At 44.6% G+C, this 27,160-nt stretch overlaps 1 protein-coding gene across 2 annotated transcripts in view; it reads right to left on the reverse strand.

The window, feature by feature from the left end:
- LOC129816957 (fibronectin-like) overlaps window positions 1-27,160 on the reverse strand; it is an 87,893-nt gene that overhangs the window by 57,728 nt on the left and 3,005 nt on the right. For both annotated transcript variants that reach the window (XM_055871944.1, XM_055871943.1), the window contains exons 5-13: window positions 26,936-27,073; window positions 26,243-26,401; window positions 25,147-25,368; window positions 23,908-24,090; window positions 23,044-23,220; window positions 19,223-19,378; window positions 18,846-18,974; window positions 17,375-17,518; window positions 366-487 (exon numbers count right to left, since the gene is read on the reverse strand). In XM_055871944.1, coding sequence (XP_055727919.1) covers window positions 366-487; window positions 17,375-17,518; window positions 18,846-18,974; window positions 19,223-19,378; window positions 23,044-23,220; window positions 23,908-24,090; window positions 25,147-25,368; window positions 26,243-26,401; window positions 26,936-27,073 — 1,430 coding nt within the window. The remainder of the gene's footprint in view (window positions 1-365; window positions 488-17,374; window positions 17,519-18,845; window positions 18,975-19,222; window positions 19,379-23,043; window positions 23,221-23,907; window positions 24,091-25,146; window positions 25,369-26,242; window positions 26,402-26,935; window positions 27,074-27,160) is intronic.

Consider the following 27,160-nt stretch of genomic DNA (forward strand, 5'->3'; position numbering starts at 1 on the left):
GGAATCTCCGCCTACTCTGGAATCTCCGCCTACTCTGGAATCTCGGCCTACTCTGGAATCTCCGCCTACTCTCGAATCTCCGCCTACTCTGGAATCTCCGCCTACTCTGGAATCTCCGCCTACTCTGGAATCTCGGCCTACTCTGGAATCTCCGCCTACTCTGGAATCTCAGCCTACTCTGGAATCTCGGCCTACTCTGGAATCTCAGCCTAACTCTGGAATCTCAGCCTACTCTGGAATCTCAGCCTACTCTGGAATCTCAGCCTAACTCTGGAATCTCAGCCTACTCTGGAATCTCCGCCTACTCTGGAATCTCCCTCTACCTTGGAATTTCCGTCTACTCTGGAATCTCCCTGCCTACTCACCACTCTCCACTTGAGTATGTACTGTGTGATGTGTGCGGAGGACGGGGCGTTCCACTGGATGGGGTGGGAGTTGGGCTGGTTACCAGACTCGGAGATGATCACCTGGACTGGACGGTTACCACCTGGGAGAGAGGGATAAAGCATGCCACAGTTGAAACACGCCATACAGAGGAAGATAAATTACAATTGTAACAGCATTGAAACACTTTCAACAACACATTATCTGATAGAGGAGCAGTCAGACTGTATTATAGGTTAGTGGTGACACTACATCTCACCAACACACCATCATCTGATAACAATTGACAGTAGCGATTTGTTTAAGTATTTGTTTAAGTATTTTAACTGCATAATGTGAAATCTAGATACCCACCAAGCACTGGAATTAAAGTGAAACAAATCTGTAAAAACACAACTAGTTTGAAATCTAAACAACAACAGAAAAAGATGACCATTTCAGAAAGCTCGCAGTTTTAAACCAGCTCTGAAATGGTTGTACAGTGTAGTAGATAAGAAGCTCAGGTACTGCAACAAAATGGGGGAGAAGTAGCATATTCCTGTGAGATTCTTGTTAGCTGGGGTTTCAGCATGCAGAGCAGAGCCAGAGAGCAAGAGAGAGAGCGAGAGAGAGCGAGAGAGAGCGAGAGAGAGCGAGAGAGAGAGAGAGAGAGAGAGAGAGAGAGAGACTACCCTCAGCTCCTTCACTAGACCTGGTGATGTAAACATAGCCACACTGCTACAGGAATATAAACTATATAAACTACACCTTCAGAGCCAACTATAGCACGTTTCCCTAAATTACTACTTTCAATATATGCGTATAGGACTGTAAGTCACCTTGGATAAAAAGAGTTTGCTAAAATGGCATATGTTTATATATATTATTATAGATTAGGCTTGGGCGGTATACTGTATATAGCAGGGTATTTGGAAATAGCCACGGGATGTTTGTTTTTTTATACTGTCAAAACTATTTCTTTTAAGTTTTTCAACACTTGACACTTGGCTACTATGGACTTCTTTCTGTTGTCATCTGTTGAAAATTACGTTTTTTTCTGACGAATGTTTTTGCGCTAATGTATTTTCTGTGGATGAACTCTTCTGTTTACAATAAAAAAGCAAGGTCTTTTTTTTGGGGGGGGGGGGGGAACAACGATGCATGGCCATCATATTTGTAATGTTTATCAAAGAAAGAACGTAGCCAGCTATATTTCCTAATGTTTTGTTTAAAGTTAATCTTGCATTCTAAAATATGCGTTTACAAAAATGCAGCAAGATAATTTATATGCGTTTTATTAATTCATTTCCTGCGTGAAAAACACCGAATTCTGTGTTAACACGACTACTAAGTTGAACTTGGTATCTAAGTGGCTGAAATAGTAAGGTGACAGGGCATCATATAGTGTTGTTGAATCTGCAGACGTGTTGCTGTGCGTTTTGCTGCCAACTTTACTTTACTTTGCTAGCTGACAACTTTACGTTTTTTGTTTTGTTTCTGTTTTTAATTACCGTTTATATTTTTAGTTTTTCCATCGCAACTTTTTTCCCTCATTCAACTTTTTCACTCCGGACGCTTTATCTGGACATGGTTCGTCAACACCTTCAACAGCCGAAGCTAAGTAGTAACATTAACATGATGTCTTCTAATTGCAGTCGCTGTACTCATAATATACAGGAGAACGATCGCCTTACGGCGAAAATAGCTGTGCTGCAAGCCCAGCTTCAGACGCAATCGTTAGGCAAGGGTAATTTCAGTGTAGGAAAGGAAGAAACAGCGTCTGTGCCACCAGTAAGTACAGATAGTAACGTTAGTATAAATCCCCCCGCACAGTCCCCGCAGCCGGACAACTTTCTCATGGCTTCTGGAGGGAAATGCTGTTGGAATGCTCAACCGGTGTCGCTCATTCAGCCGACAGAAACTTTCAACCGGTTTTCCCCATTATGTAGCGAGTCGGAGTCTGAGTCTGAGTCTTCTCTTGTCTCTACTCCTCCCGTTACGGGGTCTGAGACGCCGAAGGCTCCCACCGTTAGCTCTGACAAATTGAAAACCCTAGTCATTGGCGACTCCATTACCCGCAGTATTAGACTTAAAACGAATCACCCAGCGATCATACACTGTTCACCAGGGGGCAGGGCTACCGACGTTAAGGCTAATCTTAAAATGGTGCTGGCTAAAGCTAAATCTGGCGAGTGTAGAGAGTATAGAGATATTGTTATCCACGTCGGCACCAACGATGTTAGGATGAAACAGTCAGAGGTCACCAAGTGCAACATAGCTTCAGCGTGTAAATCAGCTAGAAAGATGTGTCGGCATCGAGTAATTGTCTCTGGCCCCCTCCCAGTTAGGGGGAGTGACGAGCTCTACAGCAGAGTCTCAGCACTCAATCGCTGGTTGAAAACTGTTTTCTGCCCCTCCCAAAAGATAGAATTTGTAGATAATTGGCCCTCTTTCTGGGACTCACCCACAAACAGGACCAAGCCTGACCTGCTAAGGAGTGACGGACTCCATCCTACCTGGAGGGGTGCTCTCATCTTATCTACCAACATAGATAGGGCTCTAACTCCTTTAGCCCCACAATGAAATAGGGTGCAGGCCAGGCAGCAGGCTGTTAGCCAACCTGCCAGCTTAGTGGAGTCTGCCAATAGCACAGTCAGTGTAGTCAGCTCAGCCATACCCATTGAGACTGTGTCTGTGCCTCGACCTAGGTTGGGCAAAACTAAACATGGCGGTGTTCGCCTTAGCAATCTTATTAGGATAAAGACCTCCTCCATTCCTGCCATTATTGAAAGAGATCGTGATACCTCACATCTCAAAATAGGGTTACTTAATGTTAGATCCCTCACTTCAAAGGCAGTCATAGTCAATGAACTAATCACTGATCATAATCTTGATGTGATTGGCCTGACTGAAACATGGCTTAAGCCTGATGAATTTACTGTGTTAAATGAGGCCTCACCTCCTGGTTACACTAGTGACCATATCCCCCGTGCATCCCGCAAAGGCGGAGGTGTTGCTAACATCTACGATAGCAAATTTCAATTTACAAAAAAAAAAATGGCGTTTTCGTCTTTTGAGCTTCTAGTCATGAAATCTATGCAGCCTACTCAATCACTTTTTATAGCTACTGTTTACAGGCCTCCTGGGCCATATACAGCGTTCCTCTCTGAGTTTCCTGAATTCCTATCAGACCTTGTAGTCATAGCAGATCATATTCTAATTTTTGGTGATTTTAATATTCACATGGAGAAGTCCACAGACCCACTCCAAAAGTCTTTCGGAGCCATCATCGACTCAGTGGGTTTTGTCCAACATGTCTCTGGACCTACTCACTGCCACAGTCATACTCTGGACCTAGTTTTGTCCCATGGAATAAATGTTGTAGATCTTAATGTTTTTCCACATAATCCTGGACTATCGGACCACCATTTTATTACGTTTGCAATCGCAACAAATAATCTGCTCAGACCCCAACCAAGGAGCATCAAAAGTCGTGCTATAAATTCTCAGACAACACAAAAATTCCTTGATGCCCTTCCAGACTCCTTCTGCCTACCCAAGGACGTCAGAGGACAAAAATCAGTTAACCACTTAACTGAGGAACTCAATTTAACCTTGCGCAATACCCTAGATGCAGTTGCACCCCTAAAAACGAAAAACATTTGTCATAAGAAACTAGCTCCCTGGTATACAGAAAATACCCGAGCTTTGAAGCAAGCTTCCAGGAAATTGGAACGGAAATGGCGCCACACAAAACTGGAAGTCTTCCGACTAGCTTGGAAAGACAGTACCGTGCAGTACCGAAGAGCCCTCACTGCTGCTCGATCATCCTACTTTTCCAACTTAATCGAGGAAAATAAGAACAATCCAAAATTTCTTTTTGATACTGTTGCAAAGCTAACTAAAAAGCAGCATTCCCCAAGAGAGGATGGCTTTCACTTCAGCAGTAATAAATTCATGAACTTCTTTGAGGAAAAGATCATGACCATTAGAAAGCAAATTACGGACTCCTCTTTGAATCTGCGTATTCCTCCAGGGCTTAGCTGTCCTGGATCTGCACAGCTCTGCGAGGGCCTGGGATCGGGAGAGACACTTAAGTGTTTTAGTACTATATCTCTTGACACAATGATGAAAATAATCATGGCCTCTAAACCTTCAAGCTGCATACTGGATCCTATTCCTACTAAACTGCTGAAGGAGCTGCTTCCTGTGCTTGGCCCTCCTATGTTGAACATAATAAACAGCTCTCTATCCACCGGATGTGTACCAAACTCACTAAAAGTGGCAGTGATAAAGCCTCTCTTGAAAAAGCCAAACCTTGACCCGGAAAATATAAAAAACTATCGGCCTATATCGAATCTTCCATTCCTCTCAAAAATTTTAGAAAAAGCTGTTGCGCAGCAACTCACTGCCTTTCTGAAGACAAACAATGTATACGAAATGCTTCAGTCTGGTTTTAGACCCCATCATAGCACTGAGACTGCACTTGTGAAGGTGGTAAATGACCTTTTAATGGCGTCAGACCGAGGCTCTGCATCTGTCCTCGTGCTACTAGACCTTAGTGCTGCCTTTGACACCATCGATCACCACATTCTTTTGGAGAGACTGGAAACCCAAATTGGTCTACACGGACAAGTTCTGGCCTGGTTTAGATCTTACCTGTCGGAAAGATATCAGTTTGTCTCTGTGAATGGTCTGTCCTCTGACAAATCAACTGTACATTTCGGTGTTCCTCAAGGTTCCGTTTTAGGACCACTATTGTTTTCACTATATATTTTACCTCTTGGGGATGTTATTCGAAAACATAATGTTAACTTTCACTGCTATGCGGATGACACACAGCTGTACATTTCAATGAAACGTGAAGCCCCAAAATTGCCCTCGCTAGAAGCCTGTGTTTCAGACATAAGGAAGTGGATGGCTGAAAACTTTCTACTTTTAAACTCGGACAAAACAGAGATGCTTGTTCTAGGTCCCAAGAAACAAAGAGATCTTCTGTTAAATCTGACAATTCATCTTGATGGTTGTAAAGTCGTCTCAAATAAAACTGTGAAGGACCTCGGCGTTACTCTTGACCCTGATCTCTCTTTTGACGAACATATCAAGACTGTTTCAAGGACAGCTTTTTTCCATCTACGTAACATTGCAAAAATCAGAAATTTTCTGTCCAAAAATGATGCAGAAAAATTAATCCATGCATTTGTTACTTCTAGGTTAGACTACTGCAATGCTCTACTTTCCGGCTACCCGGATAAAGCACTAAATAAACTTCAGTTAGTGCTAAATACGGCTGCTAGAATCCTGACTAGAACCAAGAAATTTGATCATATTACTCCAGTGCTAGCTTCCCTACACTGGCTTCCCGTTAAGGCAAGGGCTGATTTCAAGGTTTTACTGTTAACCTATAAAGCGTTACATGGGCTTGCTCCTACCTATCTTTCCGAGTTGGTCCTGCCGTACATACCTACACGTACGCTACGGTCACAAGACGCAGGCCTCCTAATTGTCCCTAAAATTTCTAAGCAAACAGCTGGAGGCAGGGCTTTCTCCTATAGATCTCCATTTTTATGGAACAGTCTGCCTACCCATGTGAGAGACGCAGACTCGGTCTCAACCTTTAAGTCTTTACTGAAGACTTATCTCTTCAGTAGGTCATATGATTGAGTGTAGTCTGGCCCAGGAGTGTGAAGGTGAACGGAAAGGCTCTGGAGCAACGAACCGCCCTTGCTGTCTCTCCAGGGCCGGTTCCCATCTCTCCACTGGGATTCTCTGCCTCTAACCCTGTTACTGGGGCTGAGTCACTGGCTTGCTGGTGCTCTTTCATGCCGTCCCTAGGAGGGGTGCGTCACTTGAGTGGGTTGAGTTACTGACGTGAACTTCCTGTCTGGGTTGGCGCCCCCCCTTGGTTGTGCTGTGGTGGAGACCTTTGTGGGCTATACTCGGCCTTGTCTCAGGATTGTAAGTTGGTGGTTGAGGATATCCCTCTAGTGGTGTGGGGGCTGTGCTTTGGCAGAGTGGGTGGGGTTATATCCTTCCTGTTTGGCCCTGTCCGGGGGTTTCTTCGGATGGGGCCACAGTGTCTCCTGACCGCTCCTGTCTCAGCCTCCAGTATTTATGCTGCAGTAGTTTATGTGTCGGGGGGCTAGGGTCAGTTGGTTATACCTGGAGTACTTCTCCTGTCTTATCCAGTGTCCTGTGTGAATTTAAGTATGCTCTCTCTAATTCTCTCGTTCTCTCTTTCTCTCTGAGAACCTGAGCCCTAGGACCATACGTCAGGACTACCGGGCATGCTGACTCCTTGCTGCCCTCAGTCCGCCTGGCCTTGCTGCTATTCCAGTTTCAACTCTTCTGCCTGCGGTTATGGAACCCCTACCTGTCCCAGACCTGCTGTTTTCAACTCTTAATGATCGGCTATGAAAAGCCAACTGAGATTTATTCCTGATTATTATTTGACCATGCTTGTCATTTATGAACATTTTGAAAATCTTGGCTCTCTCTAATTATCTCCTTCTCTCTTTCTTTCCCTCGGAGGACCTGGGCCCTAGGACCATGCGTCGGGACTGCCGCCCGTGGTGACTCCTTGCTGTCCCCAGTCCGCCTGGCCTTGCTGCTATTCCAGTTTAAGCTGTTCTGCCTGCGGTTATGGAACCGCCACCTGTCCCAGACCTGTTGTTTTTCAACTCTTAATGATCAGCTATGAAAAGCCAACTGAAAATTATTCATGATTATTATTTGACCATGCTTGTCACTTATGAACATTTTTGAACATCTTGGCATAGTTCTGTTATAATCTCCACCCGGCACAGCCAGAAGAGGACTGGCCACCCCTCATAGCCTGGTTCCTCTCTAGGTTTCTTCCTAGGTTTTGGCCTTTCTAGGGAGTTTTTCCTAGCCACCGTGCTTCTACACCTGCATTCTAGCTGTTTGGGGTTTTAGGCTGGGTTTCTGTACAGCACTTCGAGATATTATCTGATGTACGAAGGGCTATATAAAATAAAATTGATTGATTGATTGATTGTTGGCTTTCTGCTGTGTTGGAGATATCTGCACAGCTGCCATCTTGATTTCCTTCCATTTTTATCCCTCCTCTGTTCTCAGGCCGTGTGCCCCCCCCCCATCTTCTCCAAGCAGAGCAGGCAGGCCCGTTGCCTTAGTAACTCTCGACTCCACACATTCACAGCCTATACACATGCTGCTCCAGAGCCAGTATATTTCTTCCTTCAGACAAGCAAGCAGCAACATGTTGTTGTTGGCACAGTGTCTGTCATTCACATACGGTTGTAAAATGTCCAAACTCACCAACAATGACATTCGGTAACTCCTACCTATAAAATATATACTTTTATGAGCTAGTTTGCCGGTCTTTGCAATTAATTTCCTTTCTGTTTGCGCTCATTAGCATATTTAGCTAGCAGCCTCAATGGAAATTCGATATTACCTGTGCTCATTTTATTAGCATTCTGGTAATAGACGACCAATGGGCCAAGGGATTTTTTTTTGTTGCCTCAACAGCACTCTGGACGGTAGCACCATAGTGTAGCCGGAGGACAGCTAGCTTCCGTCCTCCTCTGGGTACATTGACTTCAATACAAAACCTAAGAGGCTCATGGTTCTCACCCCCTTCCGTAGACTTACACAGTAATTGCGACAACTTCCGGAGGATGTCCTCCAACCTATCAGGGCTCTTGCAGCATGAACTGACATGTTGTCCACCCAATAAAAGGATCAGAGAATGAATCTAGTACTGAAAGCATAAGCTACAGCTCGCTAACACTACCATCAAATATGGTGAGTAGTTGACTCAAAGAGAGAGAAAGACTAAAGTGGAACAGTTTAACAAATTATTTTCTTCCAAAATGAAGGAGAAGCAAATGTACATTTTTTGTTCACTTTCACTTTCACTTAGCTAGCAAATGCAGCCAGTTAGTTTAGCCTTCTCAAACAGAGGGTTGCTATGTTAGCTAGCTAGCTGGCTATGCAACACAACACTTGAACTCTTCATGCGATTGTAGCGGGTTTACTAACGCGTTAGTTCTAGTAGCTATGTTGACTATGACGTTACTTTAGCTAATATGGTAATTTGGCTTGGAAATATTTTTTTCGCCTGGTCACATACAGCTGATGTATTGGGGTGGCAGGGTAGCCTAGTGGTTAGAACGTTGGGCTAGTAACCAAAAGGTTCAAATCCCCGAGCTGACAAGGTACACGTCTGTCGTTCTGCCTCTGAACAAGGCAGTTAACCCACTGTTCCCTGGTAGGCCGTCATTGAAAATAAGAATATGTTGTTAACTGACTTGCCTGATTAAATAAAGGTAAAATAAATAAATACAATTGTGCATGATAGTCCACAAGTGAAGGGAAAAAGTGACGAAAGAAAGAAAGAATACAACGTGGCTGCTATGAGAGTGAACTGTGTTAACGCGTGATCAGGGGTGTATTCTTTCCGCCGATTCTGTTTAAAAACGTTTCTTAAAAACGGAAACAAATGGAACAAAAACAGGGATATACAAACCTAAATTTGTCCAATAGAAACTTCTGTTTGCAACTGTTGGACCAATGATTAAACCCTATATCAGCTTGATGCAGGCAAGAATGTGCAAGGCGGTATTGAATATGTAACTGTCTGTCCATGTGTCACTCGGTGAAGGCTGGTGGGAGGAGCTATAGGAGGACGGGCTCATTGTAATGGCTGGAATGAAATGATTGGAACAAGAGTTAAACATTGATACAATTCCATTTCAGCCATTACAATGAGCCCATCCTCCTATAGCTCCTCCCACCAGCCTCCACCTCAAAATCTCTCTCTCGACCTGTGTGCACCTACGTTGTAAACTTTCATTCGTAGGCTAGGTTGTATCAACCTCATGATGGGTATAGGAACAACTAGAGTATCATGTAGTAGCCTAAACCTATCGGTGTTACATTGAACTGGGTGAATGGAATATGAATGACAGTCATCTAATATGCTTTAATTGAGATAAGGCCGTGCTCATGAGTAAAATATAATAATCCTCCCTCATCGGCACTGAAGCAGGTAATACCGTAAATCCCGGGATGAGAGAAGGATGATATGAACATCTAGATAACCATGTGGATAATAAAATATTTTTAAAATATTTTTAATTAATATTTAAAAAATTAAAAGATATAAAAACAGAGTTCTGTGGCGACAGACATAATCCTGACAATTGGAAGTTCAAACTGTAGTTTTCTGTCAAGAATCCAGTTTAACTCTTGAAGTACTGTTTTACATAGAACGTTTCTGTATCAATGCCCCTCAGCAAGTGGATCGCTTAACACCACGCTAGGATAGGATAGTCTACATGACCTTGGGCACAATCTGGTCTCAATTTCTCCTAATTACAGTTCCTAAGGGCCAAATGACTGGGAAGGTTTTATACAGTGTTTAAATCCCACTTAGTCTGCACTAGGTCCCAGCAGCCAACCACCACCAGGCTCTGTAACCCTCCTTTCCAGACCTGGGTTTAAAGAATATTCAAATTGGTTTTCATATACTTTATCTGTGTTTGATTGGCACAACGGAACCAATAGAATTGTCACAAAACTGCAAAACCATGCCCATCAGGCACTCCAAGCAGACTAGAGTAAACACTAAAAGTATTTGATAATATTTGAAATAGTATTTAAACCCGGGGCTGCACTCCTTCCCAGTCATCTCACATCTGTATGTCATTAAGGGAAGTTATTACAGTGAGCTGGGGTTGCGCTTCGCTTTCAACAAAACGCTGAGGCTTTTCTTTTTTTTCAACCTAGTCTAGAGCGGACACACTTTCTTTGTGTCGCTTCAAATGACAACAGCCATGAGATATTGTGGTAAAAGGTGCTGAGAGCAATGTTGAGAGTGAGATAAAGAAAGTATTCGAAGATTTATTTTAGTGCAAATAGTCTCTTAACATGTCAAACGGGATTAAGTAAAGTAAAACCATTGCCAGGTCATATGACTGCTGGAAAAACTGTAAACAGCTGCCAACATTCAGATTGATCATAGCCTTTTTCCTTCTTCTTTCTTTCTCCTAAAATGACTCATACTCAAATCTAACTGCCTGTAGCTCAGAACCTGAAGCAAGGATATGCATATTCTTGATACCATTTGAAAAGGAAACACTTGGAAGTTTGTGGAAATGTGAAATTACTGTAGGAGAATATAACACATTAGATCTGGTAAAAGATACATTTTTTTGGTTCCATCATCTTTGAAATGCAAGGCCATTATATGACTTAGGAGTCTAGGTGCAATTTCGATGTTGGCCACTAGATGGCAGCAGTGTATGTGCAACGTTTTAGACTGATCCAATGAACCATTGTATTACTGTTCAAAATGTTGTATCAAGTCTGCCCAAATGTGCCTAATTTGTTTATTGATACATTTTCAAGTACATAAATGTGCACACTTAAAACAAGAGCATGGTATTCTTCCACTGTAAATTGAACAGTGCAGTTAGATTAACAAGAATTTAAGCTTTCTGCCCATATAAGACATGTCTATGTCCTGGAAAGTTGGCTGTTACATTCAACTGTCATGCTAATCACATTAGCGCACGTTAGCTCAACTGTCCCGGTTATAGGGACACCAATCCTGTAGAGGATTTATTAACAGGAGCTCTGACAGGGTTCATACACATTTTGACAGATGGAATTTCATGACTTTTCACCAAATTTCTATGACCAACTCTATGTACGTATTAAGAAGCGTAATGCGATATCGGTACTGGAAGGCTCTGATCCGTGGATCATTTCCTGTCGTTACTCGTTGAGCAATGCACTTAAGTAGGGGAAGTGGAGTGGTTTCCCCTTTGCGCCCTCTACTTATTGTCAGGTGTATTGATTTGAAGGATCGCTACGATGTGAAATGAATAGAATGTTTTAACGTGAAATTAATACGATTGATTTTTTTTTTAAGGTTAGGGAGAAGTGCAGTGAATAGTGCCCCTTTTTAGAATGTCAATATAAATGTATTTAGGGTTGTTTTGTAATTCTGTCTTTGTGTTTTTTTTAATCATTACACTTGTTCTTGTTTTTACCATCAAGGATCACTTTGGAAAATAAGTGTTTTAATTAATACTTTCAAGTGATATGTCTCTGGGTCCACATCGTGCATTTTGTTGTAGATGTCTGTTGCCCAAAATAAATTCAATTCAACCCACAAAGTGAAATACCTTTTAGGCAATTGTATAAAACATGTGGTCAACCCTCAGCCTGGAGAGCTGCTGAGTGTGCAGGGTTTTGATCAAGCCCTGCTCAAACACATCAGGGCCAGTTTATCAAGGTCTGGTTGAGTAGCTCATTTGGGAATGTGGTTTGTTAGAGAGGGGGACTGGAATAAAAACCTGCACAGCCAATATCTCTCCAGGAGGATGGTCGACCACCCAGTATCTCTCCTCGAGGGTGGTCGACCACCCAGTATCTCTCCTGGAGGATGGTCGACCACCCAGTATCTCTCCAGGAGGATGGTCGACCACCCACTATCTCTCCAGGAGGATGGTCGACCACCCAGTATCTCTCCAGGAGGATGGTCGACCACCCAGTATCTCTTCAGGAGGATGGTCGACCACCCAGTATCTCTTCAGGAGGATGGTCGACCACCCAGTATCTCTCCAGGAGGATGGTCGACCACCCAGTATCTCTCCAGGAGGGTGGTCGACCACCCAGTATCTCTCCAGGAGGGTGGTCGACCACCCAGTATCTCTTCAGGAGGGTGGTCGACCACCCAGTATCTCTCCAGGAGGATGGTCGACCACCCAGTATCTCTCCAGGAGGGTGGTCGACCACCCAGTATCTCTCCAGGAGGATGGTCGACCACCCAGTATCTCTCCAGGAGGACGGTCGACCACCCAGTATCTCTCCAGGAGGATGGTCGACCATCCAGTATCTCTCCAGGAGGGTGGTCGACCATCCAGTATCTCTCCAGGAGGGTGGTCGACCACCCAGTATCTCTCCAGGAGGGTGGTCGACCACCCAGTATCTCTTCAGGAGGATGGTCGACCACCCAGTATCTCTCCAGGAGGGTGGTCGACCACCCAGTATCTCTCCAGGAGGATGGTCGACCACCCAGTATCTCTCCAGGAGGATGGTCGACCATCCAGTATCTCTCCAGGAGGGTGGTCGACCACCCAGTATCTCTCCAGGAGGGTGGTCGACCACCCAGTATCTCTTCAGGAGGGTGGTCGACCACCCAGTATCTCTCCTAGAGGATGGTCGACCACCCAGTATCTCTCCAGGAGGGTGGTCGACCACCCAGTATCTCTCCAGGAGGGTGGTCGACCACCCAGTATCTCTTCAGGAGGGTGGTCGACCACCCAGTATCTCTCCAGGAGGATGGTCGACCACCCAGTATCTCTCCAGGAGGGTGGTCGACCACCCAGTATCTCTCCAGGAGGATGGTCGACCACCCAGTATCTCTCCAGGAGGACGGTCGACCACCCAGTATCTCTCCAGGAGGATGGTCGACCATCCAGTATCTCTCCAGGAGGGTGGTCGACCATCCAGTATCTCTCCAGGAGGGTGGTCGACCACCCAGTATCTCTTCAGGAGGATGGTCGACCACCCAGTATCTCTCCAGGAGGGTGGTCGACCACCCAGTATCTCTCCAGGAGGATGGTCGACCACCCAGTATCTCTCCAGGAGGATGGTCGACCATCCAGTATCTCTCCAGGAGGGTGGTCGACCACCCAGTATCTCTCCAGGAGGGTGGTCGACCACCCAGTATCTCTTCAGGAGGATGGTCGACCACCCAGTATCTCTCCAGGAGGGTGGTCGACCACCCAGTATCTCTCCAGGAGGATGGTCGACCACCCAGTACCTCTCCTTGAGGTTGCAACACTACAACCAAATAAGTTTTATGCCGTTTGAAATACATATCAAAGATCAAACGGCTATGGTGGGCTATAAATATTTTTTATTCAGCTGAAGCAAGCCCACACATTTTTAGGAAAATGTATCTTTTTTAGTTTAGTCATATTTATCTTAGAAATGTTTACTTTGCAGGCTGATTGGCATCTATTTAGTTGCAATGTCCCAGACATTGGAATCCCAGACATTGGAGTAAAATAGATTGGAGTCCCAGACATTGGAGTCCCAGACATTGGAGTCCCATAGATTGGAGTCCCAGACATTGGAGTCCCAGACATTGGAGTCCCATAGATTGGAGTCCCATAGATTGGAGTCCCAGACATTGGAGTCCAATAGATTGGAGTCCCAGACATTGGAGTCCCATAGATTGGAGTCCCAGACATTGGAGTCCCAGACATTGGAGTCCAATAGATTGGAGTCCCATAGATTGGAGTCCAATAGATTGGAGTCCCAGACATTGGAGTCCCAGACATTTGAGTCCAATAGATTGGAGTCCCAGACATTGGAGTCCCAGACATTTGAGTCCAATAGATTGGAGTCCCAGACATGGGAGTCCCATAGATTGGAGTCCCATAGATTGGAGTCCCATACCAACAAAACAAGTTGAAGCCATATAATCCAAAAGAAAGGCTTATATCTAATATTTTTTTCTGAAACGAATGTTGACGATTCACAAATGATTTTGAGTCACATGATTCAATACAATGCGACTGAACCGAATCCCAACTAATACAAATGGTTAAGTGAATCGTTCAGTTTGTCAAGAAGAATCGTTTAAATAAATCATATGTAGTTAAAAACAAAGTACATAGAATTTGTATGGCCTTATTCGCATGTTGGTTGGTTGGGAACATGACGGAAACATGAATACATAGTAATAATAACTAAAACGGTTAACTAGAGGGTACAAGATATGTTTTCAATTGGCTACCTAGTTACTCTGTCCTCTATCATAATATATAGGCTAGGCCTACCTGCTGCTGCAATGTCCGACAGCCTCGCTCTACTAGAGCAATGGCAAGCAGGTGGGGCACACAAACGCAGACTCGCTTGTCATTCTGATCCTGTCCGATATTTCGATTTTATTCCATTGATAAAATATTTAAAAACTGTGTCTAAATAAATTACATTAACGGAAATTATGAAATCCATTTTCAATTATTTTCCTACACTTTTCCAGGTCTTGAAAATTCCTTTAAAATTCCATTTGTTTTCCAAGGATTTTCATGATGGTAGAGACCCTGTCTGAGCACCGCTACAGGAAATGTGCCAGAGAAATAAGAGGAGACAGGGTTCAAATGACTGCTAGAAAAACAGACTGCTTCTGTAAACATCTCTCAACGTTGAGCTTGCTTGTTACCAGAAAAAGGGCTGAGTCATAAAGCAAAGAAGAGGTGGCAACAGAGAACAAGAGACAAAAGAGTGTGGCTAATGGTTTTCCACTGACATGAGAGGACTAAACATCAGCCAGCACCTCTGGAGGAGCTAGCTCGACACACCAACTAACAACAAAAGACCTGAGAGGAGGTGGTGGAGGGAGGTGAGAGGAGGAGAGAGGAGGGAGGTGGAGAGAGGAGAAGAGGGAGGTGGTGGAGGGAGGAGAGGAGGGAGGTGGAGAGAGGAGAAGAGGGAGGTGGAGAAGAGAGGAGTGTGGAGGAGGAGAGAGGGGGTGGTGGTGGAGGGAGGTGGAGAGATGAGGTGGTGGAGGGAGGAGAGGAGGTGGGAAGGAGGGAGGAGAGGGGAAAACTGGCTGCATCTCTGATCTGTGCTTTCTCTCCACAATGCCCCGTCACACTCTTTTAAAAAACTATTCATTTGATTAAACTATCCTGCTTCAGAGTCGTTAAACCTGCCAGCCCCCCCACTTTGTTCACAACTTGACTTTGAAGTGGAGGGCAGAGAGAGAGGGGGGAGGCTTGCACAAGTTGGTATATTCACCACCTCCACCCACACCTCAACACCAACTAACAACAAAGACCTGAGAAAAAAGGGAGGAGATGGTGGCTATACCAACGAGTGCCAGCCTTCCCCCCTCTCTCTCTGCCCTCCACTTCAAAGTTGTGAACAAAGTCCCAAACAAACAGGGTGGGGGGTTAACGACTGACGCAGGATAGTTTAATTAGATTGTTGCTTTTCTGCTAAATGACGAGCGTGACGTTGTGGAGAGAAAGCACAGATCGGAAATGCAGTGAGTTTTCCCTGTCACATGGGACGAAGAGTAACAGTGGAGGGAAGAAACAGGTAGTTGCCCCTAGACGCTGATCTTGGGTCATTGTTGCATTTCCCCCACTAATGGTTAAGGATCGGATTGAAGGAGGGGAAACTAAATATAGATCTGCATATAGGGGACTCTTCACCCTGAAGAACAGATGTTCCAGGAAGAGAGTATTGTTCACCCTGTAGACCTTACCACACAGGGCCACAGAGTATTATTCACACCATAGACCTTACCACACAGGGCCACAGAGTATTATTCACCCCGTAGACCTTACCACACAGGGCCACAGAGTATTGTTCACCCCGTAGACCTTACCACCCAGGGCCACAGAGTATTATTCACCCTGTAGACCTTACCACACAGAACCACACAGAGTATTATTCACACCGTAGACCTTATCACACAGGGCCACAGAGTGTTGTTCACCCTGTAGACCTTACCACGCAGGGCCACACAGAGTATTATTCACACCATAGACCTTACCACACAGGGCCACAGAGTGTTGTTCACCCTGTAGACCTTACCACACAGGGCCACACAGAGTATTGTTCACACCGTAGACCTTACCACACAGGGCCACAGAGTATTGTTCACCCTGTAGACCTTACCACGCAGGGCCACACAGAGTATTGCATCCAACCCAATTTGATTTACTTGACTAATTCCCGTCATCTCTAGTGGAGTCAGGGCCTCCTCCTCCTCCAGCCCACCACAGTGAAGTTATACACTTGTAACAACATATTTCAACAGAAAACAAACCACACCGACAACATAGTCTTGTGGCCATCCTACCGACAACATAGTCTTGTGGCCATCCTAGCGACAACATAGTCTTGTGGCCATCCTACCGACAACATAGTCTTGTGGCCATCCTACCGACAACATAGTCTTGTGGCCATCCTACCGACAACATAGTCTTGTGATCACTAGTGCTGAGCCATTCGTGCTTTTTTTCGTCGGTTCGGTTATAAAAAAAATAAATAAATAAGCACATTAAATGCATTATGAAATAATTACATAAAAAGCCCATAAATAGTAAACATTCAATATCCAAAACATTGAAAACATTCCATGGTCTCCGTCTGGTCCACGTTGGATAGACATCCATAGAAAAAGAGGAACTTACAATTAAATATTTCAGTTGTGTAAATTCCTTTCTTTTTATTTGATGCCGATTTTTATTTTTCATTCATTCAGTCATTTCATCTCATCTCTGCTTAGACAGTAGCAGTCAGCCAGCCACACCATCTAAATGCCATCTCTGTGCTCCCCATACTGTACTGTCTTTGAGTCATCCTATGTAGCTAGGCTACTGTTAGCTAGGCTACTGTTAGCTAGGCTAATGCTAGCTAGGCTAATGCTAGCTAGGCTAATGCTAGCTAGGCTAATGCTAGCTAGGCTACTGCTAGCTAGGCTACTGCTAGCTAGGCTAATGCTAGCTAGGCTAATGTTAGCTGCCTAAATATGCTGCACCACAGATAAATAATTTTACTAGTTCTTCAAAAGTACATAAGGCATACTTTCAAGACTGCTTATGGCCAACTACTACTAGTACTACCAATGGGGTAGAGCTACTTCACCAACTGTCTCTATCCCTCATCGCTGTGTGGTGTACATTCCTCTCTCATAGTCCGGCGTACATGCTATTCGTCGCCGTTCTTGACTTAATTTATCTCGTGAATGATTTGATTTCTCTCTAGAGAAACGGCGCATTTGGTTAGTTAAAAGGTTAAATAATAAAAATTTGTAAAAAAACGAGTTGTTTAATAAACTACATTTTGCAGTAGTGACCACGCCTAGCTAGTGATATTAGTTATTACCAGGGGAAAGATGGTTGAACGTACCCCCAACAGAACATTTTCCAATAGTATAGTGTAGTACTGTGGCCACTATAGATCGGGCTCAGGGATGCTGAGTTCTTACCTGGGAAAGACTGTTGGGGCTCACAGCTGAGCTCGCCGATACCGTTGCCGTAGCAATAACACTTGTACATGACGCTGTGGATCAGTTTGTCCCATGATTGGCCGATCTGATAGAACACCCTGGTCTCTGGCTCCTGGCACTGGTCTGAGAAAAGATATTACAAACAGTGAGATTTAGGCTGTGTCCAACATGACATCCTATATAGTGAACTACTTTCCACCAGGGCACATAGAGGGGGGGGGGGGTCCTCCCTGTGACCTCCCGGGTGGCGCAGTGGTCTAAGGCACTGCATCGTGCTAGCTGCGTGCTAGCTGCGCCACGAGAGTCTCTGGGTTCGCGCCCAGGCTCTGTCGCAGCCGGCCGCAACCGGGAGGTTCGTGGGGCGACGCACAATTGGCATAGCGTCGTCCGGGTTAGGGACGGTTTGGCCGGTAGGGATATCCTTGTCTCAGTATGTAAAAATGTAATAAAATGTATGCACTCTACTGTAAGTCGCTCTGGATAAGAGCGTCTGCTAAATGACTAAAATGTCAAATGTAAAAATGTCCTGTTTATGGTGTATTGGCATGACAATGACAAGAGAAGTTTGTAAGACAGCACACAAACATATCTGGAACCAGGCTAGAATAGGAGTTGTCAAGACAGCACACAAACATATATGGAACCAGGCTAGAATAGGAGTTGTCAAGACAGCACAAACATATCTGGAACCAGGCTAGAATAGGAGTTGTCAAGACAAAACACAAACATATATGGGACCAGGCTAGAATAGGAGTTGTCAAGACAGCACAAACAGATATGGGACCAGGCTAGAATAGGAGTTGTCAAGACAGCACACAAACAGATATGGGACCAGGCTAGAATAGGAGTTGTCAAGACAGCACACAAACAGATATGGGACCAGGCTAGAATAGGAGTTGTCAAGACAGCACAAACAGATACGGGACCAGGCTAGAATAGGAGTTGTCAAGACAGCACAAACAGATATGGGACCAGGCTAGAATAGGAGTTGTCAAGACAGCACAAACAGATATGGGACCAGACTAGAATAGGAGTTGTCAAGACAAAACACAAACAGATATGGGACCAGGCTAGAATAGGAGTTGTCAAGACAGCACACAAACAGATATGGGACCAGGCTAGAATAGGAGTTGTCAAGACAGCACACAAACAGATATGGGACCAGGCTAGAATAGGAGTTGTCAAGACAGCACAAACAGATATGGGACCAGGCTAGAATAGGAGTTGTCAAGACAAAACACAAACATATCTGGAACCAGGCTAGAATAGGAGTTGTCAAGACAGCCCAAACAGAAATGGGACCAGGCTAGAATAGGAGTTGTCAAGACAGCACACAAACAGATATGGGACCAGACTAGTCAAGCACAGTAAGGATTGATATCACCACAAATGAATAGCTTGGTCCCATAAAAAAAAAAACACGCTAGGTTTGTATGAACTATAAACTCACCAATGGCGTCACACTTCCAGCGCCCACGGCCCTGTCCGAAACAGGAACAGTTCATCATGTAGCCCTCTTCATGAAGCTTAGTGAAGGTCTGATTCACCTCATGGGTCAACCCGTCCACAATACACTGATCTGTGACAGGAAGAAAAACACACACACACACAAGGTCAAAAACAGCTGCTCCAAATTCTCTCCCTATCCCCATATTGGTTCCACCTTTACAGATATGAGAACATCAAAGTGTTAGGGTCAAAGGGGAAGGAAGAGAATTAGGACCGGCTGTACATCACACGTTCTATGTGGTATGTATGACCTCTTACCTACTTTCAAGTGTATTAGAAAGGAACTATCAAAAAAAAAAAAAAATTTTTTTTTATTACCTTTGAGCTGGGAGTAAGCGATACAGCTCCACTCTCCACGTCCGTTCCCAACGCAGGTACAGCGCATCATGTGTCCCAGGACATCGTGGCGTTTGTCCCACTGGTCTCCCACACGGTACATCACGCCCTCGCTGGTCGTACACACCTCCTCGTGAGCTAAGAGGACAGAGAACTTAGAAGTTAGAATTCAGAAGGTAGAATGTTTGAACTTCTAGAATGTTAGATCTCAGAACATCTAGAACTTCTGGAACAGTAGGGTCAAATTCAACTTTTAAAGGTCAAACGACAAACAGATGTTCATAACATAATAATCCTCTGAAGGGTTATCTACACATATAAGGTCTCTGTAGGGGGTCGGTCTTCCTAATTGAAGCGAGATACAGATAGGAGAGTGGAGAGTTGTGGAGAGTTGGCAGCAGAGATAGGGGTGCAGTGTAGACTGTGGAGGTGTTGACAAGGCTGATTGCAGCTGGCTGCCCTGGAGACCAGACAGGCAGTGAAGAGAGTCTCTCTCTGTAGTCTCTTTCAGGAAGACACATGGTGGCCTCTGGCCAGCCTCTGGGAGTCGCTCGCTGTCTCTGGCACGCCTCTGGGCTCTGGGAGTCTCTCCCTCTCTCTGGCACGCCTCTGGGCTCTGGGAGTCTCTCCCTCTCTCTGGCCCGCCTCTAGGCTCTGGGAGTCACTCCCTCTCTCTGTGTCTAGGCTCTGGGAGTCTCTCCCTCTCTCTGGGTCTATGCTCTGGGAGTCTCTCCCTCTCTCTGGGTCTAGGCTCTGGGAGTCTCTCCCTCTCTCTGGGTCTGGGCTCTGGGAGTCTCTCCCTCTCTCTGGGTCTAGGCTCTGGGAGTCTCTCCCTCTCTCTGGGTCTAGGCTCTGGGAGTCTCTCCCTCTCTCTGGGTCTAGGCTCTGGGAGTCTCTCCCTCTCTCTGGGTCTGGGCTCTGGGAGTCTCTCCCTCTCTCTGGGTCTAGGCTCTGGGAGTCTCTCCCTCTCTCTGGGTCTAGGCTCTGGGAGTCTCTCCCGCTCTCTGGGTCTATGCTCTGGGTGCCTCTCCCTCTCTCTGGGTCCAGGCTCTGGGTCGGGTTTCATTAATCTGGTTCTGGTGGTCTGGGCTCTAGGCCTGAAATTCTGGCTCTGGCGTGGGAGCCCAGGCTATGGGTCTCCGCTAGGTCTGCCCTCCCCTTCAGCCCAGCTGGGAGGCTAAAAACAGTGATAACAATCACCATTAACTCTTTACAGGCCCAACAGTACCCTTTCTCATGGTAATTTACCCATTCGCCTAATGACCGCACTTAAAACCTCAATAACTGGTCAGTACTTTCAACAGGCGTGTGAATTTACCACTAACCCATTCAGCCAAAGAGAGATTGACTGATTGTGTAAAAATCCCCAAAAGAACAAATAGAAGGCAGAGATTGAGGCCATATGATAAAGAAGGAGAGTGAAGCTCCCACACTGCTCCAATGGCCTCAGACATATCATTACCATTATCAACATGTGTTTGTTTAAAAAGGCGGTCTCTAAACCCTTTTGTGTTCCAAGACAACAGACGACATTTTAAAACACTGACTTGATTTAAAAGGCGAGCATCTACTGTAAATCATAAAAACACACACGTGTTTCCCACCACTCCACCTTAAATTTAATTGGCGTGTCTGTAAAGTGCCTTGCTCAAGGGCACACCGACAGATTTTTTGTTTTCTTCACCTAGTCGTCTCTGGAACTTCGAACCAACGACCTTTAGATTACTGATCCAATGCTCTTAAACCACTAGGCTACCTCAAATCAAATTGTATTTGTCACATACACGTGTTTAGCAGATGTTATTGCGGGTGTAGCGAAATGCTTGTGCTTCTAGGTCCCGACAGTATATCTAACAAGTAATATCTAACAATTTCACAACAAATACCTAATACACACAAATCTAAGTAAAAGAATGAAGAATATATAAATATATGAACGAGCGATGTCAGAGCAGCATAGACTGATACAGTAGATAGTATAGAATACAGTACATACAGTTGAAGTCGGAAGTTTACAAGTCGGTTAGGACATCTACTTTGTGCATGACGCAAGTCATTTTTCCAACAATTGTTTACAGACAGATTATTTCACTTATAATAATTCACTGTATCACAATTCCAGTGGGTCAGAAGTTTACATACACTAAGTTGACTGTGCCTTTAAACAGATTGGAAAATTTCAGAAAAGTATGTCATGACTTTAGAAGCTTCTGATAGGCTTATTGACATCATTTGAGTCAATTGGAGGTGTACCTGTGGATGTATTTCAACGCCTACCTTCAAATTCAGTGTCTCTTTACTTGACATCATGGGAAAATCAAAAGAAATCAGCCAAGTTCTAAAAAAAAATTGTGGACCACATCAAGTCTGGTTCATCGTTGGGAGCAATTTCCAAACGCCTGAAGATTCTATGTTCATCTGTACAAACAATAGTACGCAAGTATAAACACCATGGGACCACGCAGTCGTCATACCGCTCAGGAAGGAGATGCGTTCTGTCTCCTAGAGATTAATGTACATTGGTGCGAAAAGGGCAAATCAATCCCAGAACAACAGCAAAGGACCTTGTGAAGATGCTGGAGGAAACAGGTACAAAAGTATCTATATCCACAGTAAAACGAGCCCTATATCGACATAACCTGAAATGCCGCTCAGCAAGGAAGAAGCCACTGCTCCAAAACCGCTATAAAAAAGCCAGACTACGGTTTGCAAATACACATGGGGACAAATATCGTACTTTTTGGAGAAATGTCCTCCGGCCTGATGAAACAAAAATATAACTGTTTGGCCATAACGACCATCGTTATGTTTGGAGGAAAAAGGGGGAGACTTGCAAGCCGAAGAACACCATCCCAACCGTGAAGCACGGGGGTGGCAGCATCATGTTGTGGGGTGCTTTGCTGCAGGAGGGACTGGTACACTTCACAAAATAGATGGCATCATGAGGTAGGAAAATTATGTGGATATATTGAAGCAACATCTCAAGACATCAGTCAGGAAGTTAAAGCTTGGTCGGAAATGGGTCTTCCAAATGGACAATGACCCAAGCATACTTCCAAAGTTGTGGCAAAATGGCTTAAGGACAACAAAGTCAAGGTATTGGAGTGGCCATCAAAGCCCTGATCTCAATCCCATAGAACATTTGTGGACAGAACTAAAAAAGAGTGAGCGAGCAAGGAGGCCTACAAACCTGACTCAGTTACACCAGCTGTCAGGAGGAATGGGCCAAAATTCACCCAACTTATTGAGGGAAGCTTGTGGAAGGCTACCTGAAATATTTGACCCAAGTTAAACAATTTAAAGGCAACGCTACCAAAGACCCAAGTTAAACAATTTAAAGGCAACGCTACCAAATACTAATTGAGTGTATGTAAACTTCTGACCCACTGGGAATGTGATGAAAGAAATAAAAGCTGAAATAAATCATTCTCTCTACTATTATTCTGACATTTCACATTCTTAAAATAAAGTGGTGACCCTAACTGACCTAAAACAGAATTCTTCCTAGGATTAAATGTCAGGAATTGTGGAAAAACTGAGTTTAAATGTATTTGACTAAGGTGTATGTAAACTTCTGACTTCAGCTGTACACATGAGATGAGTTGGTGCCACTTTCCACTAACATCTCAAAATCTGTCCTTGTTAAAGTCTAGACAAACAGCAGAGGCTACCACTGGCTAATTCTGACTGGACTGTCACACTGCAAGGACTACAGGTGACGGGACGGCCACTGGCTGCGTTAGTACGATTGTCTTGTGTACGTGTCTGGCAAAAAGAACCGAGAATGGGACCGCAGAACTCACCAGCCATGGGGCAGAAGCCAAACCTCTGTTCACCGTCATAGTTGGTGGTGGTTCCACACCATTTCATGCCGTCCCTGCGCCCGTCGGCGCTACAGTCTGTGTAGTTTCTCCCATTGTAGAGGAAGGGGAACTGACACAGAGCACCGTTAGAGTTTCCTCCTCTGGTTGTCACCATCACTGCAAACACAACAGACACAATGAGGGCGTGTCCCAGATGACATCATATTACCTAGATAGGGCTCTAGTCAAAAGTAGTGCACTACAAAAGGGCCCTGGTCAAAAGTAGTGCACCACAAAAGGGCCCTGGTCAAAAGTAGTGCACTACAAAAGAGCCCTGGTCAAAAGTAGGGCACTACAAAAGAGCCCTGGTCAGAAGTTGTGCACTATGGGCCCTGGTCTAAAAGTAGTGCACTATAAAAGAGAATAGGGTGCCATTTAGGATGCAACCAATGAGTAAGTTAACTACCCAAAGAAACGTGGATACTAAGTTCCATTCTAATAAAAGCCAGATGTTTAAATGGTGTTGGCTGGCTAGAATTCTAGTGACTCTGCTGGAAAACACTCAGGGCTGAGATCACCATACAACACATGTTTGTGTTGAGCTCCCACAGATCACGGGGCTTATCAGCTGAATCGCTTGCTCTACTCGTGTTGCCTTTCTGTTCACTCGTTTTTTTTAGGTTCAGAAAAGAGAGTCTCAATCAATCAAGTTTATTTTATATAGCCCTTCGTACATCAGCTAATATCTCGAAGTGCTGTACAGAAACCCAGCCTAAAACCCCCAAACAGCAAGCAATGCAGGTGTAGAAGCAACAGTCTCTCTCTCTCATAGCTGTAAATCAAAAATATTTTACAAAATCTCACCATTCTTCTTGGTACAGAAGGAGAATTTCTGTTCTGTCTCGCAGTCGGAGGAAACACAACACCACAGCTGCCCGTCGGGGCGTCCCTCTGAGGTACACGAGTGGTGGGTCTTTCCCATAAAGGTGAAGGGGAACACACAGGGCTGACCATTAGAGTTCCCACCGTACACTGGGGCTGGGCCCTCTGCAAACACAAACACATAGAACCAGAACAATGTCAGAAAGAATCAGAACAATGTCAGAAAGAACCAGAACAATATCAGAAAGAATCAGAACAATGTCAGAAAGAACCAGAACAATATCAGAAAGAATCAGAACAATGTCAGAAAGAACCAGAACAATGTCAGAAAGAACCAGAACAATGTCAGAAAGAACCAGAACAATGTCAGAAAGAACCAGAACAATATCAGAAAGAATCAGAACAATGTCAGAAAGAACCAGAACAATGTCAGAAAGAACCAGAACAATGTCAGAAAGAACCAGAACAATGTCAGAAAGAACCAGAACAATGTCAGAAAGAATCAGAACAATATTTAGAAAGCATCAGAACAATGTCAGAAAGAACCAGAACAATATCAGAAAGAACCAGAACAATGTCAGAAAGAACCAGAACAATGTCAGAAAGAATCAGAACAATATTTAGAAAGAACCAGAACAATGTCAGAAAGAACCAGAACAATATCAGAAAGAACCAGAACAATGTCAGAAAGAACCAGAACAATGTCAGAAAGAACCAGAACAATGTCAGAAAGAACCAGAACAATGTCAGAAAGAACCAGAACAATATCAGAAAGAACCAGAACAATATTTAGAAAGAACCAGAACAATGTCAGAAAGAACCAGAACAATGTCAGAAAGAACCAGAACAATGTCAAAAAGATTGCTGACTGATGTAAGTTGCCTGTTTTTATTGTTATTTATTAAAAACTTTGATCAGTAATATTTTCAATGTATTCATTGTTTCAAATCAACTTGAACCAGCAAACTATATACACATGTATTTAGTACCTCAGAGACGTTGACAGTTTCAAGATCAACTTTCTAATCTATTTACCATGTGATTAAAAAATTAAAAAAATGGAAATCTTACTCAGTAGCTTTAAAAAAAGAAAAGAAAAAAGGTCTGGCATGAATAATTCCCTTTCAGAGGTTATTAAAACCCCTGTTCAGAACTGGTAGACCAACATTAAACCGTTAGATGCAGGCATGAATACACATGAATAAGACTACGAAGACGTACCCCACTCCTCACAGCTGACCCCGTTGCCCAGGCAGGTACACAGCATCTGTTTGCTCCCCTGGGTCTTGATCCATCTCATCCCCAGGGCGTAGGCCACCCCCGCGTCCATCTGGCAGGCCCCGTCCTGGGCTAGACCGGGGAGAGGCTCCAGGCCGGGCTGGGGGAGGGGGTGGGGCTGATACACAGCCGGCTGGATGTTGGTGACCACACGGGACCCAGTGCCTGGAAATGGATGGGGGGGGGGGGGGGGGGGGGAGACACTTTCAGTCAGTGACATTGTTTGTAAAAAATATATAGCACTAGATTTGCGTTGACTCATTTGTAGTCTACACTATGAAAGTAAAAAAAATTAAAACAGAGATCCTGAAAAAGAGAAAAAGGGGGAACATTTAAAACAAACTACAACACACATAGGAACAGGAACCACAAACACACACACACACACACACATAGGAACATGAACCACACACACACACATAGGAACAGGAACCACACACACACACACACACACACACATAGGAACAGGAACCACACACACACACACACATAGGAACAGGAACCACACACACACACACACACACACACACACACATAGGAACATGAACCACACACACACACACACACACACACACACATAGGAACAGGAACCTTGTATCCAGTCAACAGAAAAGTTTAAATACAGTGTAGATTAAAACTCATTTGCTTTTACTAGTTTATCGGAAAGTTTACACAGAAACAGATTAAGTCCTATAATGTTCAATTGATATCCCGTGTGTGGGAATAATCCCCAGAAAAATCCCAAAAGAGAATCTGTCGCTTTTTAAAAATGTGGGTAGAGGCTTGTAATTACAATGCAGTTCAACCACAAGCTGTCTGGGGAAAGATGAGGAATAATAGTGACGATCACACCCATCTGTCTCTCACACATTATATAGTTAACACTTCTACACACACACACACACACACACACACACACACACACACACACACACACACACACACACACACACACACACACACACACACACACACACACACACACACACACACACACACACACACACACACACACACACAGTAGCAGTAGGAGTCTCACCCAGGCCGGTAGTGTGCAGGGAGGCGTGCCTCTCACACTTCCATTCGCCACGCCCGTTCCCCGTACACAGACACTGCAACATGTGACCTCGAGCGTCCGTCTTGCTCCAGGTGTCTCCGATACGATAGGACGTCAGTGTGTCCTGGTCGTTACACCGATCTGAGGGGAGGGGGGGAAAAGGAGAACAGGGAGTGACTGCCTGGAATTGTTCAACTAGATGCGGATTTTTAGTTCTGTTGCAAAGTATTTTGCTACATTTTGACCTTATGAATACAACCCAGTTCAGATCCACTAACAGGATAATGGGCAAGCAGTGGTATAATATGTACCACGTTTCGTAATGTTATAGAATTGCATTGGGTTTTTAAGTAAGGTTATGTACAAAAAAAATCACTTAAAAATGGCACTAGTACAATTATAATTTCCACCACAGATCATTTGCATTCTTTTTCACCAAGTTAAGCTGAACTTTTCCCTTCATTAAGTCTGCACAACGGAACTGCTCACACACACGATCTGCAGAGGCCAATTAAAATGGGATCCAGCTGGTGTGTATGAGCCTGAGGGCATAGATATATGTGTGTGTGTGTGTGTGTGTGTGTGTGTGTGTGTGTGTGTGTGTGTGTGTGTGTGTGTGTGTGTGTGTGTGTGTGTGTGTGTGTGTGTGTGCGTGTGTGTGTGTTAGTCTCTTACTTCTAGAGGTACAGGTGATCCTGCCACTCCCCTCTCCTAGACAGGTGCAGTCTACGATCATCCAGCCCTGATACGGTTTCTCCCATGTTTCACCCACCACGTAGGATGTCCCCGCCGTGTTGTCATAGCAACGCTCCGCTGCGGACAGAACGAGAGAGATAGGGGGGGAGGGGGGGGGGGTTTATGATGCTGTGCTTGTTTTGACAGCTATACTCCAGTTGGGAC

The sequence above is a fragment of the Salvelinus fontinalis genome, chromosome 19, assembly GCF_029448725.1.
Source record: "Salvelinus fontinalis isolate EN_2023a chromosome 19, ASM2944872v1, whole genome shotgun sequence".
Lineage (NCBI taxonomy): Eukaryota > Metazoa > Chordata > Actinopteri > Salmoniformes > Salmonidae > Salvelinus > Salvelinus fontinalis.